The sequence below is a fragment of the Sus scrofa genome, chromosome 8, assembly GCF_054392235.1.
Source record: "Sus scrofa isolate SSC_HxYL_T2T_F1_AM1 chromosome 8, Sscrofa_HxYL_maternal_Yorkshire_Landrace_v2.0, whole genome shotgun sequence".
Classification (NCBI taxonomy): Eukaryota; Metazoa; Chordata; class Mammalia; order Artiodactyla; family Suidae; genus Sus; species Sus scrofa.
This window is the reverse complement of record NC_139390.1, coordinates 124,352,933-124,370,643: the sequence shown is the minus strand read 5'-3', so window position 1 is coordinate 124,370,643 and position 17,711 is coordinate 124,352,933. Positions and strand designations below refer to the sequence as shown.

Genomic DNA, 17,711 nt, shown 5'->3' with positions numbered 1-17,711 from the left:
ACAGACTTTGGAAAACTTATTGTTTCCAAAGGGGACAGGTGGGGCTGGGGGAGGGAAAGACTGGGGGTTTGGGACTGGCATACACACACTATGGTATATGGAATGATTGGCCATAGGGACCTGCTGTATAGCATCGAGAACTCATTATACATGTTTTCTTTTCCATATTCTTTTCCATTATGGTTTATCATAGGATACTGAGTATAGTTCCCTGTGCTACACAGCAGGGGTTTTTACTTCAAAATAAGAGTTGTTTACTTAAAAATGTGTTTACCTCTTTCTTTAGCATTTCTACTTCTGAAGGTAAAGATTTCAATTCTGAGAGCAAATTCACTTCTTTACGCAACGCTTCATTTTCTTCAACTTCTTTACTGAGTTCTTTTTGGAGATAGGTAATTTTTCTCTCCAATTCCAAATTAGAGAGCAAATCTAAGAATGTTAATACTAAGTTAAATAAAACAGCTTGCAGTTATAGAGTCATTCTAATTACAAACAGATTACTTAATCAGATTATAGAAAATGTATTACAGAAAGAAACAGTTGGTAAATAGCTAATCTTTCTAATTGTTAATCACCTTGTCCAAGACTGGGTTCAATTTATTTGAAAAATAATTTTTAAACCTTTATGATTTGAGGTTTATGAAAACATTTGTAACTACTGATAAAAAATGAGTAAAAACCTTAACATTAAGCTTTTAAAAACATCAGAGAATCTTTATCTCTTTTTATCTCCCTTTCTCCCTTCTTTCCTACCTCTCTCCCCCCTTCCTCTTTCTCCCCTCATTTTATTTTTGGCTGTGCCTGCATCACAGCAGTGCAATGCCAGATCCTTAACTCACTGAACAACCAGGGAACTCCAATAATAAATTTTTACTTATTTTTTTAAATTTAATTTTTGTTTTTTTAGGGCTGCACCCCGCGGCACATGGAAATTCCCATGTCATGGTCGAATTGGAGCTGAAGCTGATGGCCTACACCACAGCCACAGCAAAGTGGGATCTGAGCCCCATCTGCGACCTGTATCACAGCTCACAGCAATGCCAATTCTTGACCCATTGAGCTAGGCCAGGGATTGGACCTGTTACCTCATGGATACTAGTGAGGTACTTTACTGCTGCGCGGTGACGGGAAGGCCCTCCAATAATGAATTTTTAATCACTGGAATACACAGTTGCAAAACTCTTTAGGTCCCTTTCTATACAAAGTCAGATTTGCAAAGACATGAATCTGAAATGATAAAATACCTTTTGGAACTTTGCCATCTATAAGAGAGGTGAGTTTTGCTATTTCATTAAAAGAGGACTGTAATTCTTTCTCCAGATCAACTTGCATTTTCTTCTTCACTTCCAAGTGGCTTTGATATAGCTGAATATCATTTTCCATTTGCTTGCACGTACTTGTAAGTTCTTTCTATTTAGAGAAACATTACAAATTCACAGAAATATACTAATCATTAAACTGTTATTACAAATATTACAAAATTACTTACCATTTTCTCTTTCAGGTTTAGATTTTCACTTCTAAGAAAGGCTGATTCTCTCTTGGCATCAAGAGCCACAGTTTCAGCATCAAGCAGAGTCTGTTTCATTTGTTTTAGGTCTTCAGTGTTTTCCTATACACACGACAAAAAGGACGGAGTGAAATCTACTTTTCTTAGAGTTAGAAAATACTTAATATGCACATGTGTTATTCCCAACAAATAAAAAATGATTAAAAGATGCTAACTGCCAAATATATTTTTAGCATAGATAATAAAAACAAATGGTGTTTTCCATAATAAAAAATTTTAAAAATTATGGCTGTATTTTTCTAAATTATAAAAGTACCATATGGAAGTATCAGAATTGTTGTTTAAAAAGGTTAACACACAGGAGTTCCCATCATGGTTCGGTGGAAACGAATCCGACTAGGAACCATGAGGTTGTGGGTTCAATCCCTGGCCTTGCTCAGAGGGTTTAAGGATCCACATTGTTGTGAGCTGTGGTGTAGGTTGCAGATGCGGCTTGGACCCTGTGTTGCTGTGGCTATGGTGTAGGCCAGTGGCTACCGCTCCAATTGGCCCCCTAGCCTGGGAACCTTCATATGCCACAAATGTGGCCCTGGAAAAAAAAAAAAAAAAAAAAGGTTAACACAATAGTTGTTCACCTAGCCTATTAAACTTTTCTAGGTATTTTTAAGTTATTTTCTTCAAGACATGATAAGTGAGTAGTTAATAGTTAAAATTATGGATATTAAATCACAAATTAAAAAGAAAAAGATAAATAATCCAATAGAAAAACAGGGAAAAGATATGAACAGGCAATTCACAGAAGAGAAATGCAAATGAGTGATAAATACATGAAAAAAATCCGGTCTCATTTTTATTTATTTATTTATTTATTTTTTTTTATTTTCTTTTTTTTTTTTTGGTCTTTTTGCTATTTCTTGGTCTTGGGCCGCTCCCGCGGCATATGGAGATTCCCAGGCTAGGGATCCAATCAGAGCTGTAGCCACAGGCCTACACCAGAGCCACAGCAACGCAGGATCCGAGCCGCGTCTGCAACCTACACCACAGCTCATGGCAACGCCGGATCGTTAACTCACTGAACAAGGGCAGGGATCAAACCCGCAACCTCATGGTTCCTAGTTGGATTCGTTAACCACTGCACCACGACGGGAACTCCCCCCGGTCTCATTTTTAGAAAGAAGTTGCATTTTCCCCCCTTTTTAGGGCTGCACCTGCAGCATATGGACGTTCCCGGGCTAGGGGTCGAATAGGAGCTACAGCTGCTGGCCACAGCCACAACAGATCCGAGACATGTGTGTGACCTACACTGCAGCTTGCAGCAACACTGGATCCTTAATCCACTGAGCCATAATGGGAACTTCAGAAGTGGCATTTTAATATGACCTGAACTTACATGAATTCAACCGTATGTCCCTGGCAAAATATTAATGCAAGCATGCATAAATGAATGAGTGAATAAACTGGACGAATAGAAAGAAAGAAATATTTTAAAAAATGGGCAATTCTATTTGCCATTCTATCAACAGATATTCCAGGATTATATGAAAGTGCCTTCCTTCCCAGAGCTTCAGAACAATGAAAACACTTTTAAAAAGAATCATTTGTCGTTAACAGAAGGTAATAAAAGAGTACTAATAGAACGTAGCAAAAAGTACTATGAAAAACTCAAAATGAAAACAAAAGAACAACAGAAAGTAATATTTTAAAAATTCTACCTAGAAACTGTTGCCTTTAAAAAAAAAAGTATTGAAAACTAGAATCCAATGGCTATTTTCCTGAAGTAATCAGGTGGATAGAAAGCAAACAGGAAAAAAAAGTTAATTTCATCATGAGAGCATATGCCAACTAAAACCATTTAGAGCTAGTTTTTGAAAAATACCAAACTCCTAAATGGTTACTTAATTATAATGAGAATGTATTAATATCTGTTAAATAAAATTAAAATTTATGAAGTCATACTCAATTACATGTACACTTTATATTTACTTATCTATACCAATATTAAGTGCTCATCTGGAGATGTTGATTATACATTTCTGCATGCATTTGTATAAAACAATTTGACTTTTTTTTAATGAAAGCTCATTTCTAATTTATTTACATCCAGCCAATGGATAATATCATCAACTCTCTAGCCATAAAATAGCAATGATACTGAAGTTACTGATAGGATCAAATAAAATGCTACCCATAAAACAATTAGAACAATGCCTGGCATGTAGTTGGCTCACTATAAGCATTTGCTATGATGATGATGATGATAGCATACTGTAAACGTCAAAATGATTACACAACAAAATAAACCTGATTTTTACCAAGGAGTATGACAAGTCCATTTTCACACTTTCTGACTTCTGAGAGTCTATGTATTTCCGTAGCTTCTTAATCTGGTCTTCCTTTTCTTTAAGCAGCTCTACTTTTGAACTTAGTTCATTCTAAAACAAAGCAGAATGAAATAAAATTTAACCGGGCCTGAAATCTGAAGAATTAAAAAATTACATTTAACAGTTTAAACTGGTAGATAATAACATTCAAAAAGTTGATATTTTTAAAAATATAATTCTGGAGTTCCTGTTGTGGCGCAGCAGAAATGAAGCCAACGACTATCCATGAGGACCCGGGTTTGATCCCTGGCCTCGCTCAGTGGGTCAAGGATCCAGCGTTGCTGTGAGCTGTCACATAGATTGCAGATGCGGCTCGGATCCTGCGTTGCTGTGACTGTGGGATAGTGGCAGCTGTAGCTCCGACTCAACCCCTAGCCTGGGAACTTCCATATGCTGCTGGTATGGCCCTAAAATATGTATATGTGCATATATAAATATATGTTTATTTATATACATATATAAAAATTCCTTCTACTTTCTGAAATGATGTTTAATTACATATGATGTATGTTTAATAGTTTTAGTTCCTTATCAGCAGGAATACCAACATAAATGCTCACCTCAAGATCTTGATTATATACTTCTGCATTCTTAACTAAATTCTTTAAGGTGGAAATTTCATGAATTAGTTGCATCTGTAAGAGCATGTGAACAGGCAACAGAGCAAACCAACAGTTAATAAAGCAAAAAAAAAAAAAAAAAAAACCCAAAAATAAACCAAAACAAAAAAAAGCATTCAAATACTGCATTCATTCACCACTTTAGAATCACCCAAAACAGTAAGGACTGGGAGATCAAGCTACTGCAACAAAGAACCTCATTATTTAAAAATAAATGAATAACTAAATAAATAAAGCCAACCAAACAAAAAAACCCCAATTCCACAAAACAAGCAAATAAGGGAAAAAAACCACAATATGACCCAAGAAACAGTTATGTCATCTGTTAATAAAGCTATAGTAACATCAAAAGCAAATTAGTATGCACCACTTATAGCAGATAAAGTAGTAATCAAACTTTTAAAAAACATATGTTTAATAGATTTTTGTTTTGAGTAAGTTAAGTGCAGAAATGTGTTTATTCTCTAAGATTTTTTTCCTCTTCCATTAAATTATTCACCTAGTTTTGTACTGGCGTACTTTTTAATGAGCTATGACTTGGAATTTAGATTTGGGTTATGACAGTTTCATGTGGTGCCTTTATAATATTATTACTGTTCACCAAAGCTACAGAGATATATATGGGATTATCAACTATTACCTTGTTGGTTTATTCTATAGCAAATATTGGAAAGATAATGTTATTGCTTTACACTGTGTGTCTAAAAGTATTAAAAATACTTAAAAATACAAGTATTTCTATTAAAATTTCCTTCTTATTGAAATATTGGTAGCATTAAATATTTAAGTACCAGAAACTTTTGTGTTCAAAATAAACTACAGTTTAACAAAGACAAACATATTTTCCCTTAGACTTATTTAATCTTCATAATCAGATAAATCCTTAAAGCGTAAAAGCAAATTTTAGTCAAATGTAACGGACTTACAAAAAAAGCAACTTGTTTAAATACTATTTTCTAGATATGAAATTCAGTCCTAACTAGTTTTAGATTTCAGACTATGCTAGTTTGACATTCCTATTTTAGGTCAGCACCAGTAAACTGAAATATAATGTGAGCCAAATTTATAATTAAAATTTTTCCAGTAGCCATCTTTAAAAAAAGAACAGGCAAAGATTCCCATTGTGGCTCAGCAGAAGTGAATCTGGCTACTATCCATGAGGGCGTGGGTTCGATCCTTGGCCTCACTCAGTGGGTTGGGGATCTGGTGTTGCCGTGAGCTGCAGTGCCGGGGATCTGGAGTTCCTGTGGCTGCTGAGTAGGTCAGCAGCTATAGCTCCGATTAGACCCCTGGCCTGGGAACCTCCATATGCCATGGGTGTGGCCCTAAAAAGACAAAAAATAAAAAAAGAACAGACAAAATTAATTTTAATATATGTACTTCATCTAACCTACTACATCCAAAATACCATTTCTTCATGTAAGCAATACTAAAAAATTAATGCAATATTTCATATTCCTTTTTTCATACATAAGTCAATTGAGACTGGCCCTATTTCAACTAACTGAATGCCATATATGATTTAGTGGTTACCTCATTGTTCAGCAAAGTTTAACATCTGAATTGGTTATGAATTAAGTTGGCTCTTTTGCCTTTTCTTCTGTTTCTAACTTTTGTGCAAGGAAAACCAACTTTGTAATTTTTGCGCAAGAAAATCACATTCACCAGAAATGAAAAACTAAATCAATCTCAATTTTTGAGAACATTACGAAAGAAAAGTTCTCCTACTTATTTGAAATAGCTCTTCATTTTAAGTACCGGTTCACCTAAACAGAAAGATTGTAAAGATCTGAGTATATTCTCCCAATGATGTAATGTTTAAGATGAAGAACATAAACATACAATATCATCAAAAGTTAATCCATCGTGGAGTTCCCGTCGTGGCTCAGCAGAAATGAATCCGACTAGGAACCATGAGGTTGCGGGTTAGTTCCCTGGCCTTGCTCCGTGCGTTAAGGATCTGGCGTTGCCCGTGAGCTGTGGAGGTCACAGACTTGGCTCAGATCTGGGATTGCTGTGGCTCTGGCAAAGGCTGGCAGCAACAGCTCCGATTAGACCCCTAGCCTGGGAACCTCCATATGCCGTGGGTGCAGCCCTAAAAGGACAAAAAGATCAAAAAAAAAAAAAGAAAAAGTTAATCCATTGTTATGGATTGTAAGTTGCTACATAAAACATTGTATATTTCAACTGTAATTTTCAGCAGGTGAAGTGAAATATTTAATTAACTTAGGACAAAAATCTCCAAGTTGTGGAACTATAAAATTAAATCAAATTAAAATAGGCAGGAATGAAATTTCTCTTATTCCCTAATAATATTTGACCTTGTCTATTCCTTTCTCTAAAATTACTATTTAGATATCTTATATTATTGTATCCCCACTTGAAAATTATTCACGGCTTTGGTGATTTTTGAGAAAACGCTTTGGCAAACCAGGGCAATGGTCACATGTCTTAAGGCCATAATTTGACTTATACTTCTTTTTTGGTTAAGCCTTTACCCTAAATCTAGGTTTTAGAATATATTTCAAGGCATACACATAGACTTGTATTTCTAGTTTAACATGGAATGGACATTGCAAAACTATCTCTGAACGAATTAATTTTTTTTGCTTTTTAGGGCTACACCCACAGCACATGAAGTTCCCAGGCTAGGGGTCGAACTGGAGCTACAGCTGCCGGCTTATGCTGTGGCCACAGCAACGTGGGATCCGAGCTGCATCTGCGATCTACATCACAGCTCACAGCAATGCTGGATCCTTAACCCACTGAGCCAGGCCAGGATTGAACGTGCATCCTCACGGATACTAATCAGATTCGTTTCCACTGCGCCACAGTGGGAACTCCCCAGAGTAAGTTTTAATTATTTAATCTTTTAGGTTACCTCACAGAACCCAGAATTTCAATTTGTGCCCAGGTAAAAACAGGATTGTTTCCCCCCTTAACTACAAAAAGGAAAAAAAAATTGAGATGTGAGATTCTAGGCATATATTCTGTGTTATGTCATAATCTTTTTGTGTGTGAGTCAACTCAGTGAGCTACACTGAATATATGTGATGTAAGAAAAATTAGAGAATTATTGCTATACATACACCCGAAGTTAATTTTACGTCACATCATTTGTAAGATATATACAGAAAATCAGATGAAATTTTGGAGTTAGAAGGGGACTTGGCAATCCCCTAATCTTACTCCAAGGGGGAAGAGATGCAGAAAGTAAGCCTTGAGAGATTTGATGACTTGCTCAAGTCCTGCCAATAATTCACGCCAGGCTTCAAGCTGCGGTAAGCTGGTAGACAGCAAAACTGGGGCTTCATTCCAGGTAGTCTGCTCCAGAGACAATGCTCTTAATCATAACATTAGCATACCCCTCTAAATAAAACCAGTTTATTGTGGGTGTATGGCATCCTTTTCATGGCATTTTACATTTTGTGAACACACATATTTTAAAACAAATTAAGTCAAACTCTGTGAAGAACTTACAGACTTTTGCTTCTCAAGATATAATACCTATGAAAGGCAGGAGTAAATTTAATTTGTAGGTAAAACAGAAATAATAGTTTTGGTACAGAATTCTTTTTTCTTTTTAAAAAAGAAAAATGGGTGAGAAACTAAACAAGAATACTGAGGTAAAGGATTATGTCTCTTTGGGCTATCCATACAGAAATCTGAGAAGTAGCTGCCAATTAGCTCATAATTTAACTACACCAAAACATTGGCTCTTATTTTTGAGGGGATTCATGCATCATGACACAAGTCTGATCACAGCTATGGGTTCTTTCTTCCAGAAAATTAAATATGCACTCCAAATTATATAACATATTACAGTGTTTATGAACTCTAGGTTAAAGACTCTCTACACTAAGAAATCTCTTGACTCTTTGGATAGCTTCCAGGTCCCCAAAGTCTGATGATTTCTGAATTAGGTTCTTTTAACATGTAACCTAACACTATATAGTTAAAAAATATATGTGATCCATTTCATTTCTAAAAATTCCATTAAAACTCTTTAGTATTAGTTATTCTAATTTTCACAGTAACTTTCTTATGTGAAAAAAAATGCAAATTTAACTTCCCCAGCTATTTTAATAATGGTCTGGCTATTTAGGGATTTACTTCCTAAAGAAAATAAAATCCATTAATAGGTAGTATCCATATGTAAAAACATTCATCTAGATATTAAAAATCATGCTGATCTCCATAGGAAATGGCAGTGTACTAGGCAACATTTCTGATATGATCAACAAATTAAATATTGTTAATATACAATTACAGGAAATCATTTCTTCAAGACAAATCCATTAGTAAGCAGATTCACCAAACCTTCCTAAAGATGTTTTTAATTTCTTCTTGTGCATAAACACAAGTGAAACAAATATAACTAGTTTTAAAACATTATAAATGAATTAATTATTTCTCAAAGTCTCTAAATTGTGTATATGTACGGAAAATGGTTGGATCCTCAATATCTCAACCTTAGAAGTAAGTATCTTTAGGAGAATGATACGTCTTTTAAACATGTAGTTTCAGTTTAGTTCCACATTTCCACATCTTTTACCTCTTGATCTTTTTCTGCTTTTCTTTCTAGAGCCTCAAATTCATCCAAATCATTCTTTTCTTTTAATTTCAACTCCATTTCTTCATTTTCTCTTCTTAGTTGTTCATAGTCTAATACCAGATTATCGTAGTTAGCACGAAGTGAACTCAACTCACTTTCTAAGTTTTCCTGTTGTAAAGAAAACCAAATTTTCAAGTCAGAAAAAATTCAAATCATGTATTCTTTGTTTCCTTAACTAAAATTTGCATTAGTCAAATAATTAATTTAACCTTGAATCATTTGTCAGTTTAAATAAGCCATTTTCTTCCTCAGTATCTTTTTAATGGTCTAGATTGATCTAGAATAAAATAAACGGTCTGCATTTTGGTAAACTAACTTAGAAGACTATTTTGAAAGGGGTATAATTTAAAAAAACAATCCTATAACCAAGTGTTCTGCCTATGCCTGATTGGAAAAGCTGAGTCAGAAATAAGAAGTAGGGCTCATAACAGAATACAGATCCTTAAGCTCCTTAGGAATAAAGCTGGTAATTAAATTCTCCACCTGTTTGACTACTATGTTATTTCTCACATAGCTCTGAATTTTAAAAATGAAACTGAAGAATTTTTTACTGACCTTTAAAACTCTAGTGGCTGCTAGGTTTTACTATACTCAAAAGAGGTCTATTTCTGCTTTCTATACTATTATGTGAAACAGTTAAACCATGAGTTAAAAACAGAAACTAATACCACAGGTTTTCAAAAAAACAACAAACTTCTAGAATATGTTTTAGGGACACAAAAGCACTTTATCTAAATACTTAACTAATCATAACTAATTACAATGGTTAGCTAATGATAATAATTCCTAAGAATCACAATTTTATTCCAAAAAACAAAGTTTTCTTTAACAAATATATTTGTAAAACTATACTATATTTCTTTGCACATTAACAGCCTAGAAAGTTGCCGGAGGCCAGCTCCGGCGGCCAGGGAGTGTACACTTTCCCGAAGAAGATGGACGGCGTCGGCGAATGTACAAATATGGAGACAGCCTCTTTGTCCCTTCTTTCAGGGCGCTGGACTGCTCAAACTTTATTGGCAACAGTGGTTGATTACATAGACAGTTTTTCACTACAGATGACATCACAGTGTTAAAAGTACATTGGTATTACAAGGTATAGCAGCTATACACCATGTTTTAAGATCTCTATCTTAACTAAACTTAGTGAGTACTTTGAAGAGGCCATAGACACAAGAATTTGGCATTCACAAACCTTGTTTGTAGACTGGTGCTTATCTTCAAAGCTTAATGGTAGGAAGATAGTGTAAGTAAATATAAACCAATTTAACTAAGCTAGCTCTCACTTAAAAGCTTTTAAAATCAAGGACAAAACTCACAGCTAGGTTTCTTGGATAATATATGTCTAACTTCTGTGAACCTCATTAAAATCCTAACTCCGAAATTTACTATATAACTAGTCAGTAGATAAACACTATATATTAATTAAGTTGGATATGAATAGGCGAAAGTCCTTCAGGATGAAATTTTTATTATATTATTGTTGTAACTTTGTTAAATCACAAATCACCACAGGAAAATAAGAATAATAAGTAAATAATCAGGAAAGACTGAGGAAAACTGAATAGCAAGTGAAACAGCAGGAAAGACTAGGTCACCAGAGAAACAATCCAGGCTCTCCAGCGCAAACATGGAAATTGTTTTCCCAGGAAAGCCCCAATTCTTCCCCATCAACATCAAAATGAGAGCTGTGTAACCTGAGGCCTGCCCTCGGCTAGTACCATGCAGGCAGGCTTTCATCCCGACTAGAGGTCTACCTTCGGCATGCACCATTCAGGCAGGCTTTTTATCCTTCGGCTTGTACCCTTCAGGTGAGCTTTTATCCTGTCCAGAGGCCCACCTTCGGCATGTACTGTTCAGGTGAGCTCCCTTCCTTGGTTAGGAACTTGCCTTCAGGTTTTTCTGCCATCAGGCAAGGTCCTTTTCCTCAGTCCTTGCATCTCCTCGGCTCCCCACAGAAAGTAAACATGGAATTTAAACTTACTAATGTACTGACTAATTATTCCTTACTAATGTATTCCTTATTTCTTAAGGTTGTGGTAATATAATATACATTTACTTTTATTTTTCAGAATTATTTGCTAATCTTACCCCTCTCAAATGTGTATCATTCTTCTAATATGTGCCTGAGAATTTTGACACTAAAAATTAGCCCTTTTTACCCCAGTGGACTGCCCAAGTCAAAACAGAAACTTAAAAAAAACAAAAAACAAAAAAACCCCATAGATACCAAGATCTGTTGGCAAAGAACTAGAAGACTTAGTTAGAGCCAACATTGTTACTGAAATTAAGTCAGACAACAACAATAAATACCAATAACAAACGAACTTAAAAGAGTAAAAGGATAATGTCCTGTAAGATTCATTGAAGTTACCTGACTTAGTAGCTTTGTTGCTGGATTCCACTCTATCTCAGTTAATGTGTTACTGAAAACATCAGACTCTGAACAGAGAGCTACAATTAGAGGGAAAAGAAATTTATCCATAGACATGTTATTAAGTTCCTTAAAACTCAAAGGACTAAAAAAATTCTGATCAGAGGTAATAAACTCAAATTAGCTAATATGTGGTGACAGTATGAATACCAAGAATATAATAACAGATGTGATCATTTATATTACTGTGTAAATTAAGACCACTGGTTAGAATGAATGATAAAATATAGGTATCCTTAACACAATATAGACAGAAGGGATAAATCCTAAATCTGAGGTTTATGTCATGTAGATTTTAAAATGCCCCTAAAAGAACTTGTAACAATACTGGAGACATAATTTTGAAACAGCTTCCTATGTAAATACCACTCTTTCAAGATTAGCAAAGTTTAAGGCTGATGTTAGATGGAAACTAAATGGATAATGGTTAGAACAAGAACATACAATAAAATTATGTCTCCTATGTTTCAGCTATAGTGCATCATTCTTAAGAGATACGGAAAAATAAAAGTTCCCATCATGGCTCAACAGAAATGAATCTGACTAGTAACCATGAGGATGCAGGTGTGATCCCTGGCTTTGCTCAGTGGGTTAGGGATCCAGCGTTGCCGTGAGCTGTGGTGTACATAGCAGTCGTGGCTCTGATCTGGTGTTGCTGTGGCTACTGTGTGGGCCAGCAGTTACAGCTCCAATTCAACACCTAGCCTGGGAACTCCATATTCCACATTTGCAGCCCTAAAAAGACAAAAAATAAAAAAAAAAAAAGAAAAAGAAAAGACATCTGGAAATAATAAAGAACTTCATGAATGTTCACCTTCTTAAAATTATTTATTTTTATCATTTCCATTGTAATTACATCTAAAATACATTTTATTTAAACATGTTTATCACATTAACTAAGTTACAAATAAAATCTCTATAGGGATGCTTTTATAATTAAAAGTAATTGAAAAAGTACTCACATTCATCAATCTCTCCTAAACTTACAGCAGCCTTATGGGTTCTTGTTGTTATATTCAATGGCATATTAAATTCATTTACATATTTTGAGTCCTTCATTTTGTTAATTTTGCCAAGGCACCAAGTGACTCTTCGTTTTTTTTTAGCCTAAAGAGAAAGAAATCAAAATTACCTCACAGAGATCTTGGCTCAAACATTATAAAAACAGGGAACTATTTTCCATTTAAAAACAAAACAAAACACTGACTTGGTAGAATTTTTATTAAGCCTAGTTTAATATCTTATCAGTTTAAGGATATCCTGAGATAAGAAAACATACACAAACTTTTCAAATCAGTGTTTAACTCCAAAATAAATTTGATGAAACATTTAAATTTTACATTTTTTTTATTTGAAGGTTTACTTATAAAGCTTTTCTGGAACGTAACTGAAAGAAATCAGCTGAGCCACAACCCTTCAAGTAATCTGGTGTGACACAGAAGGGATAGCTGTTGCTGCCATGACCATAACTACCCAAACCATCTTTGGGTACGCAGTTCAGCTCCCTCAGTTATCTGCTCATCTGTCATCTTCCCTAGCTCCTTGCTCCCAGCTCCTCAAGCCTACTTATTTGCTTCCTCTATTACTACACCTATTTTATAGATGAGCTGAGTGTCCAAAGAGTTGGAAGAAGTTGAGAGCGGTGGCTGAGCCTATGTCTGTAACCTCAGAGCCTAAACACCAATCATTCTACCTCAGTGACTCTCAAATTATCTGCTGTCCCCTGAATATACTGCATGCTTTCATGCCTCTACCACATACTACCCTTCTGCTTGAAATGGCCAGCCCTTTCCACAGCCTGCTCTTCAAAAACCCAATTGTGTATAAATTCCTGACTCCAATGACCTAAGGCTCAACTCCATGTGCTCCCAAAGCCACTCTGGACCTTTTCATGATCTCAAACTCATAAATCCAGACCTTCTGTTCTTACTAAATTGCTATTCTTCTACTTCCTTGATCCAGTTAATCCCATTACAGCTATTTAGCTTAAGAGGTACCTTATTTTCTTCCTAAGAAAGAAAGATGCTTGTCACATCCCATCATCTTAAATTCCATAGGCTGTCACTTTAGTCATATTTTTGGGTCAAACACCTCAATTATTTGACCGAGTCTCTGTTTCCCATACCTATCTCAACACAGTACACTTGGGAGAATTATACTGCTTTCTGAGGCTTTATCAGCCTCCTGAATACTGCCAGGGCCACAAAGTTGGAGGACAGGCTGCCACCATCACCGAGGTCCTTAATGCTGCCCGGAAGGACTCCTCTCCCCTTTTCTGGCCTTCTTTTCCATTCCCTGTAAAGCTACACTATTTCAAACTCTTAGCATGTCTACAAACTTGTGTCTCCACCATCTTCTGCCGTCATAGCAGAAAAATTAAATCTTCATTTTACTAAGAAAATAGTAAGCTTAAACTTACAAAAGTATTACTTGCACTGATGCCTATCTTTTCCTCTGTTCATGTTATAATGAAGAGGTGTTCATCATTCTAAAGCCAGATGCTTCCACTCGTATTCAAGGTCCCATCCCTTCACGCCATCTCAGTCCACTTGCAAAGTGCCTTTCACTACCGATACCAAGTCAAACTGCTTTTGCAAATGAGCTTCTTGGTTCCAACGCCTAAGCATTTTTGTCTATGTGTACCTTATTTAACTTTTCAGCAGAGTATGACACTGCTGACAACTACCTCTCTGAAATACTCTCCCCTGCTTAGTTACCACATTCAAGTGGTTTCCTTCTAAACTCTAGAGCTAAATGTGGGCTCCCTTAGGGATTCTTTTCTTCTGTCTTTACCTAAAAAGTTATTTCTTGGGGTTTTGTGTTTGATCCTCTGATCTTTCCATTCTCAACATGCTGAGAACAAGCTCAACCATTCCTAGACTTCAAACTGTATCTGCCCAAATTGTTATCTCCATCTCAGACCTTTCACATTTTCAACTGCCTGACATTTTAAGATGGAGATGCCCTGAACCAAAAACTGAGCAGCTCCACTGCTCAACTCGGTGAATACGCTACTGTCACCCAGCAAGCCTAGTAATGCAAGTCATTCTGGATACCTCTTTTTCTCTGCTTTCCCCGCCCCCACATCTAACCAGCTGTAAAGTCCTGTTGAGTCTACCCCCCAAATAGCTCTCCAATTTAGCCAACCTTTTCCATCTCCAGAGTCACACTGCTTGCAGAGGCCCAATCAATCGATACACACAGCAGCCACACCTTTACAAAATTCAATTCTGATTATGTTCCATATAAGGCTTTTCCTTGTCCTTAGCATAATACAACATTCAAATTCTTCAATGTGGTTTAAAATGCCCCTCCACCCAAAAAGTCCAAGAAACATACTATTTTTCCACAACTTCAAGCTTTGGTACATGTAAATGTCTTCCTGAAACATTATTCCCTATACCTTCCACTGGGCTATTTCCTACTCATCATTCAGTCAACAAACAGATTTTGAGTGTCTTCTATAGACTCAGTGTAGTGATCTGAACACAGTATTTATTAATAATAATCTTAATAGCATATATTTACTGAGGGTTTGCTGAATGGCAAGTATAATGTTAAGCACACACTGTATGTTACTTCACTTAATCCTCACAACAGTCCTATGAGGTGGGGATTAAGCTATATATCACGGATAGGGAAATTGCAGCAGCAAAGTGTACTGAGAAATTGCTCAAGGTCAAGTGTTAGGAACTGGGATTCAAACCCAAACAATTCAACTCTAGACGCTATCCTCTTTAAAAAATATCTGATGGATATATAAATCCATAAAACTAGTAAAAGCAAAAAACCATCAATTATAGGCTGGAATATTGACCACTATGAATTACATTCTAGATCAAACTCCTGATATTAATGTTTTTGTTTTTTTAAATAGAAAATATTCCCACATACTCTAGACCTATGATTTCTAACCACCTTAGGATTTCTTAAGAAGCATATTGCAAACAGATGCTTTGATAACACTCTAGACTCTAAACCACAAGATTCCAAATAGCCAAAGCAATCTTGAGAAAGAAGAGCAAGCTGGAGGCATTACATGTCCTGATCTCAAACTACATTACAAAACTATAGTAATCAAAACAATATGTATGGTATTATTATAAAAACAGATATATAGACCAATGGAATAGAATAGAGAGTCCAGAAATAAATCCTACACACATATGATTGATTAATTTACAACAAAGGAACCAGGAATATACATTCGGGAAAGGACAGGATCTCCAGTAAATGATGCTGGGAAAACTGGACAGCCATTTGCAAAAGAACGAAACTGGACCACTCTTTCATACCATACACAAAAATTTACTCAAACTGTATTAAAGACTTTAATACCTGAAACCATAACACTCCTAGGTGGTAAGCTTGAATACTTGAATTAGGATCTCTACATCAGGGATTGGTGTTTTTTTTTTTTTGGCTGTGCCTGCAGCATGTGGAATGCCAGGCCAGGGATGCAACCTATGCCATAGCAGCGACCCAAGGTGCAACAGTGACAACACTGGATCCTTAACCTGCTGTGCCACAAGAGAACTCCAGGGACTGGAATTTTTAATGAACATCTTCTCTTAGCGGTTTTGTTGCTATACAGACAAACACAAAAAAAAGTTCTGGGTTTCTTGCATATACTGTATCAAACAATAAGAAAGGCAAAACTATATAGTAAACATATAGGACTATCTACTCCATTTTCTGTTTACCAAGTTTAAGTTGTCATCTTTTAAATTTTACCTTTAATTCCTGTTGTGATGTGAGGGAGGAAGAGGTTACCAGCATTCTTGTTAAGTTCTGAATTTTCTCAATCTGCACTTTTTGAAGGAGATCTTTTTCTTCTAAAAGTTGGGCCAATTGGTCTTTTTCCATTGCCTGGGCCCGAGTCTCTAAGGAAACCTAGAGAATGTAATATTCAGTTATGTTACTAATATATGCAGCTAGGTTTTAAAGACCTTGAAAATAGCTTAAAAGAACAGGATAGAAATTTTTATGTGAACTATGAGAATTTTAATTTTATTGAATTAAAACATACCCTACCTATAGAACATCAATAAGCAGTTACCGTAATAAGTAATTTCTTAAACTACAAATAAAATATACATTTTTTCTCATGGCACTATTCTACATGCCACTTATAAGATTATAGCAATCTATTTATAATATGCTAAAGCAATTATATTAATTGCCTAAATTAATATAAGCAGAAGTCATAAAAGCAGAGACTTGAATACCTACGGCAAAGTAAGGGGTGTTCTCATATGACTATCAATTGATATTTTAGTTCATTTAAAAAAAGATCACTAAAATGCAAGATTTATACCAAATGGGGACCGTAACAGTTAAAAAAAAAATTACAATGACAAGTGATTATGCTGTCTTATTAGATTGCTATCTTAGGGTTAGAAGAAAAAGTCAAGGTAACTATAGAAAGTGGTTTTAAGTAACTATACATGCTCTCTCTTTTTAAAACTAACTCCCTAGGTATTTGTGAAAATTAAAAAACAACAACACAAAACCATCTCTATCTGGCCCATTTGAAAATATCAAAATGTGTCCCTTGAAGATGAAAAAAATCTCAATTTCAAGAAATCAGTCTTTCAGTTTATAGTGAATTAAACTAAAATTTTTATGACTGATTTCTTTTTTAGTTGAAACTGTTTTAAACTTATGTTGCAGAACTCAGATATTGATGACTTAAGAATCTCTAGGCATTTAGGCAGATCTCAATTCTAAATCTGTCCCTACTCTTTACTGAAATACATGGTTCACACATACCTCCTCTAATTGCTTTTTAAGATCCATTATTTCTTTTCTGTATCTTTTCAGGAGAGCTTCGTCACTTGATACCTCATTAACATAAGGAGTATTCTTCATATATTTAGCAGTGCTGGCAAACTGAGAAAAAATATGAGTGTTACACGCAAAAATTAATATTTGAGTTTCTTGTAATTAAGTTTTGTAAAGAAATATCAGTACTCTTCCTAGATGGCTTAATACTTTTGAGTACAGAGGACATTCTATGTCCCTGCAACAATGCCTGTGATATTCTAGTCAGAATTCTCCCTCCTTCCATTGAACCCTATCCTACTCATTAGCAATTTAAGTATTAATCCAAGGCAATCATGTTGGAAGACAGGTCTTATCTTCCCTGTAA

The 17,711-nt window shown here is 35.4% G+C and overlaps 1 protein-coding gene across 11 annotated transcripts in view; it reads right to left on the bottom strand.

The window, feature by feature from the left end:
* CENPE (centromere protein E) overlaps nt 1-17,711 on the bottom strand; it is a 77,276-nt gene that overhangs the window by 44,625 nt on the left and 14,940 nt on the right. For 8 of the 11 annotated variants that reach the window (XM_021100714.2, XM_021100716.2, XM_021100715.2 and 5 more), the window contains exons 12-21: nt 17,333-17,452; nt 16,295-16,453; nt 12,523-12,667; nt 11,501-11,580; nt 9,067-9,234; nt 4,452-4,526; nt 3,823-3,942; nt 1,490-1,612; nt 1,245-1,410; nt 275-429 (exon numbers count right to left, since the gene is read on the bottom strand). In XM_021100714.2, coding sequence (XP_020956373.2) covers nt 275-429; nt 1,245-1,410; nt 1,490-1,612; nt 3,823-3,942; nt 4,452-4,526; nt 9,067-9,234; nt 11,501-11,580; nt 12,523-12,667; nt 16,295-16,453; nt 17,333-17,452 — 1,311 coding nt within the window. The remainder of the gene's footprint in view (nt 1-274; nt 430-1,244; nt 1,411-1,489; nt 1,613-3,822; nt 3,943-4,451; nt 4,527-9,066; nt 9,235-11,500; nt 11,581-12,522; nt 12,668-16,294; nt 16,454-17,332; nt 17,453-17,711) is intronic. The other 3 variants (XM_021100717.2, XM_021100718.2, XM_021100724.2) reach the window with 1 other exon arrangement.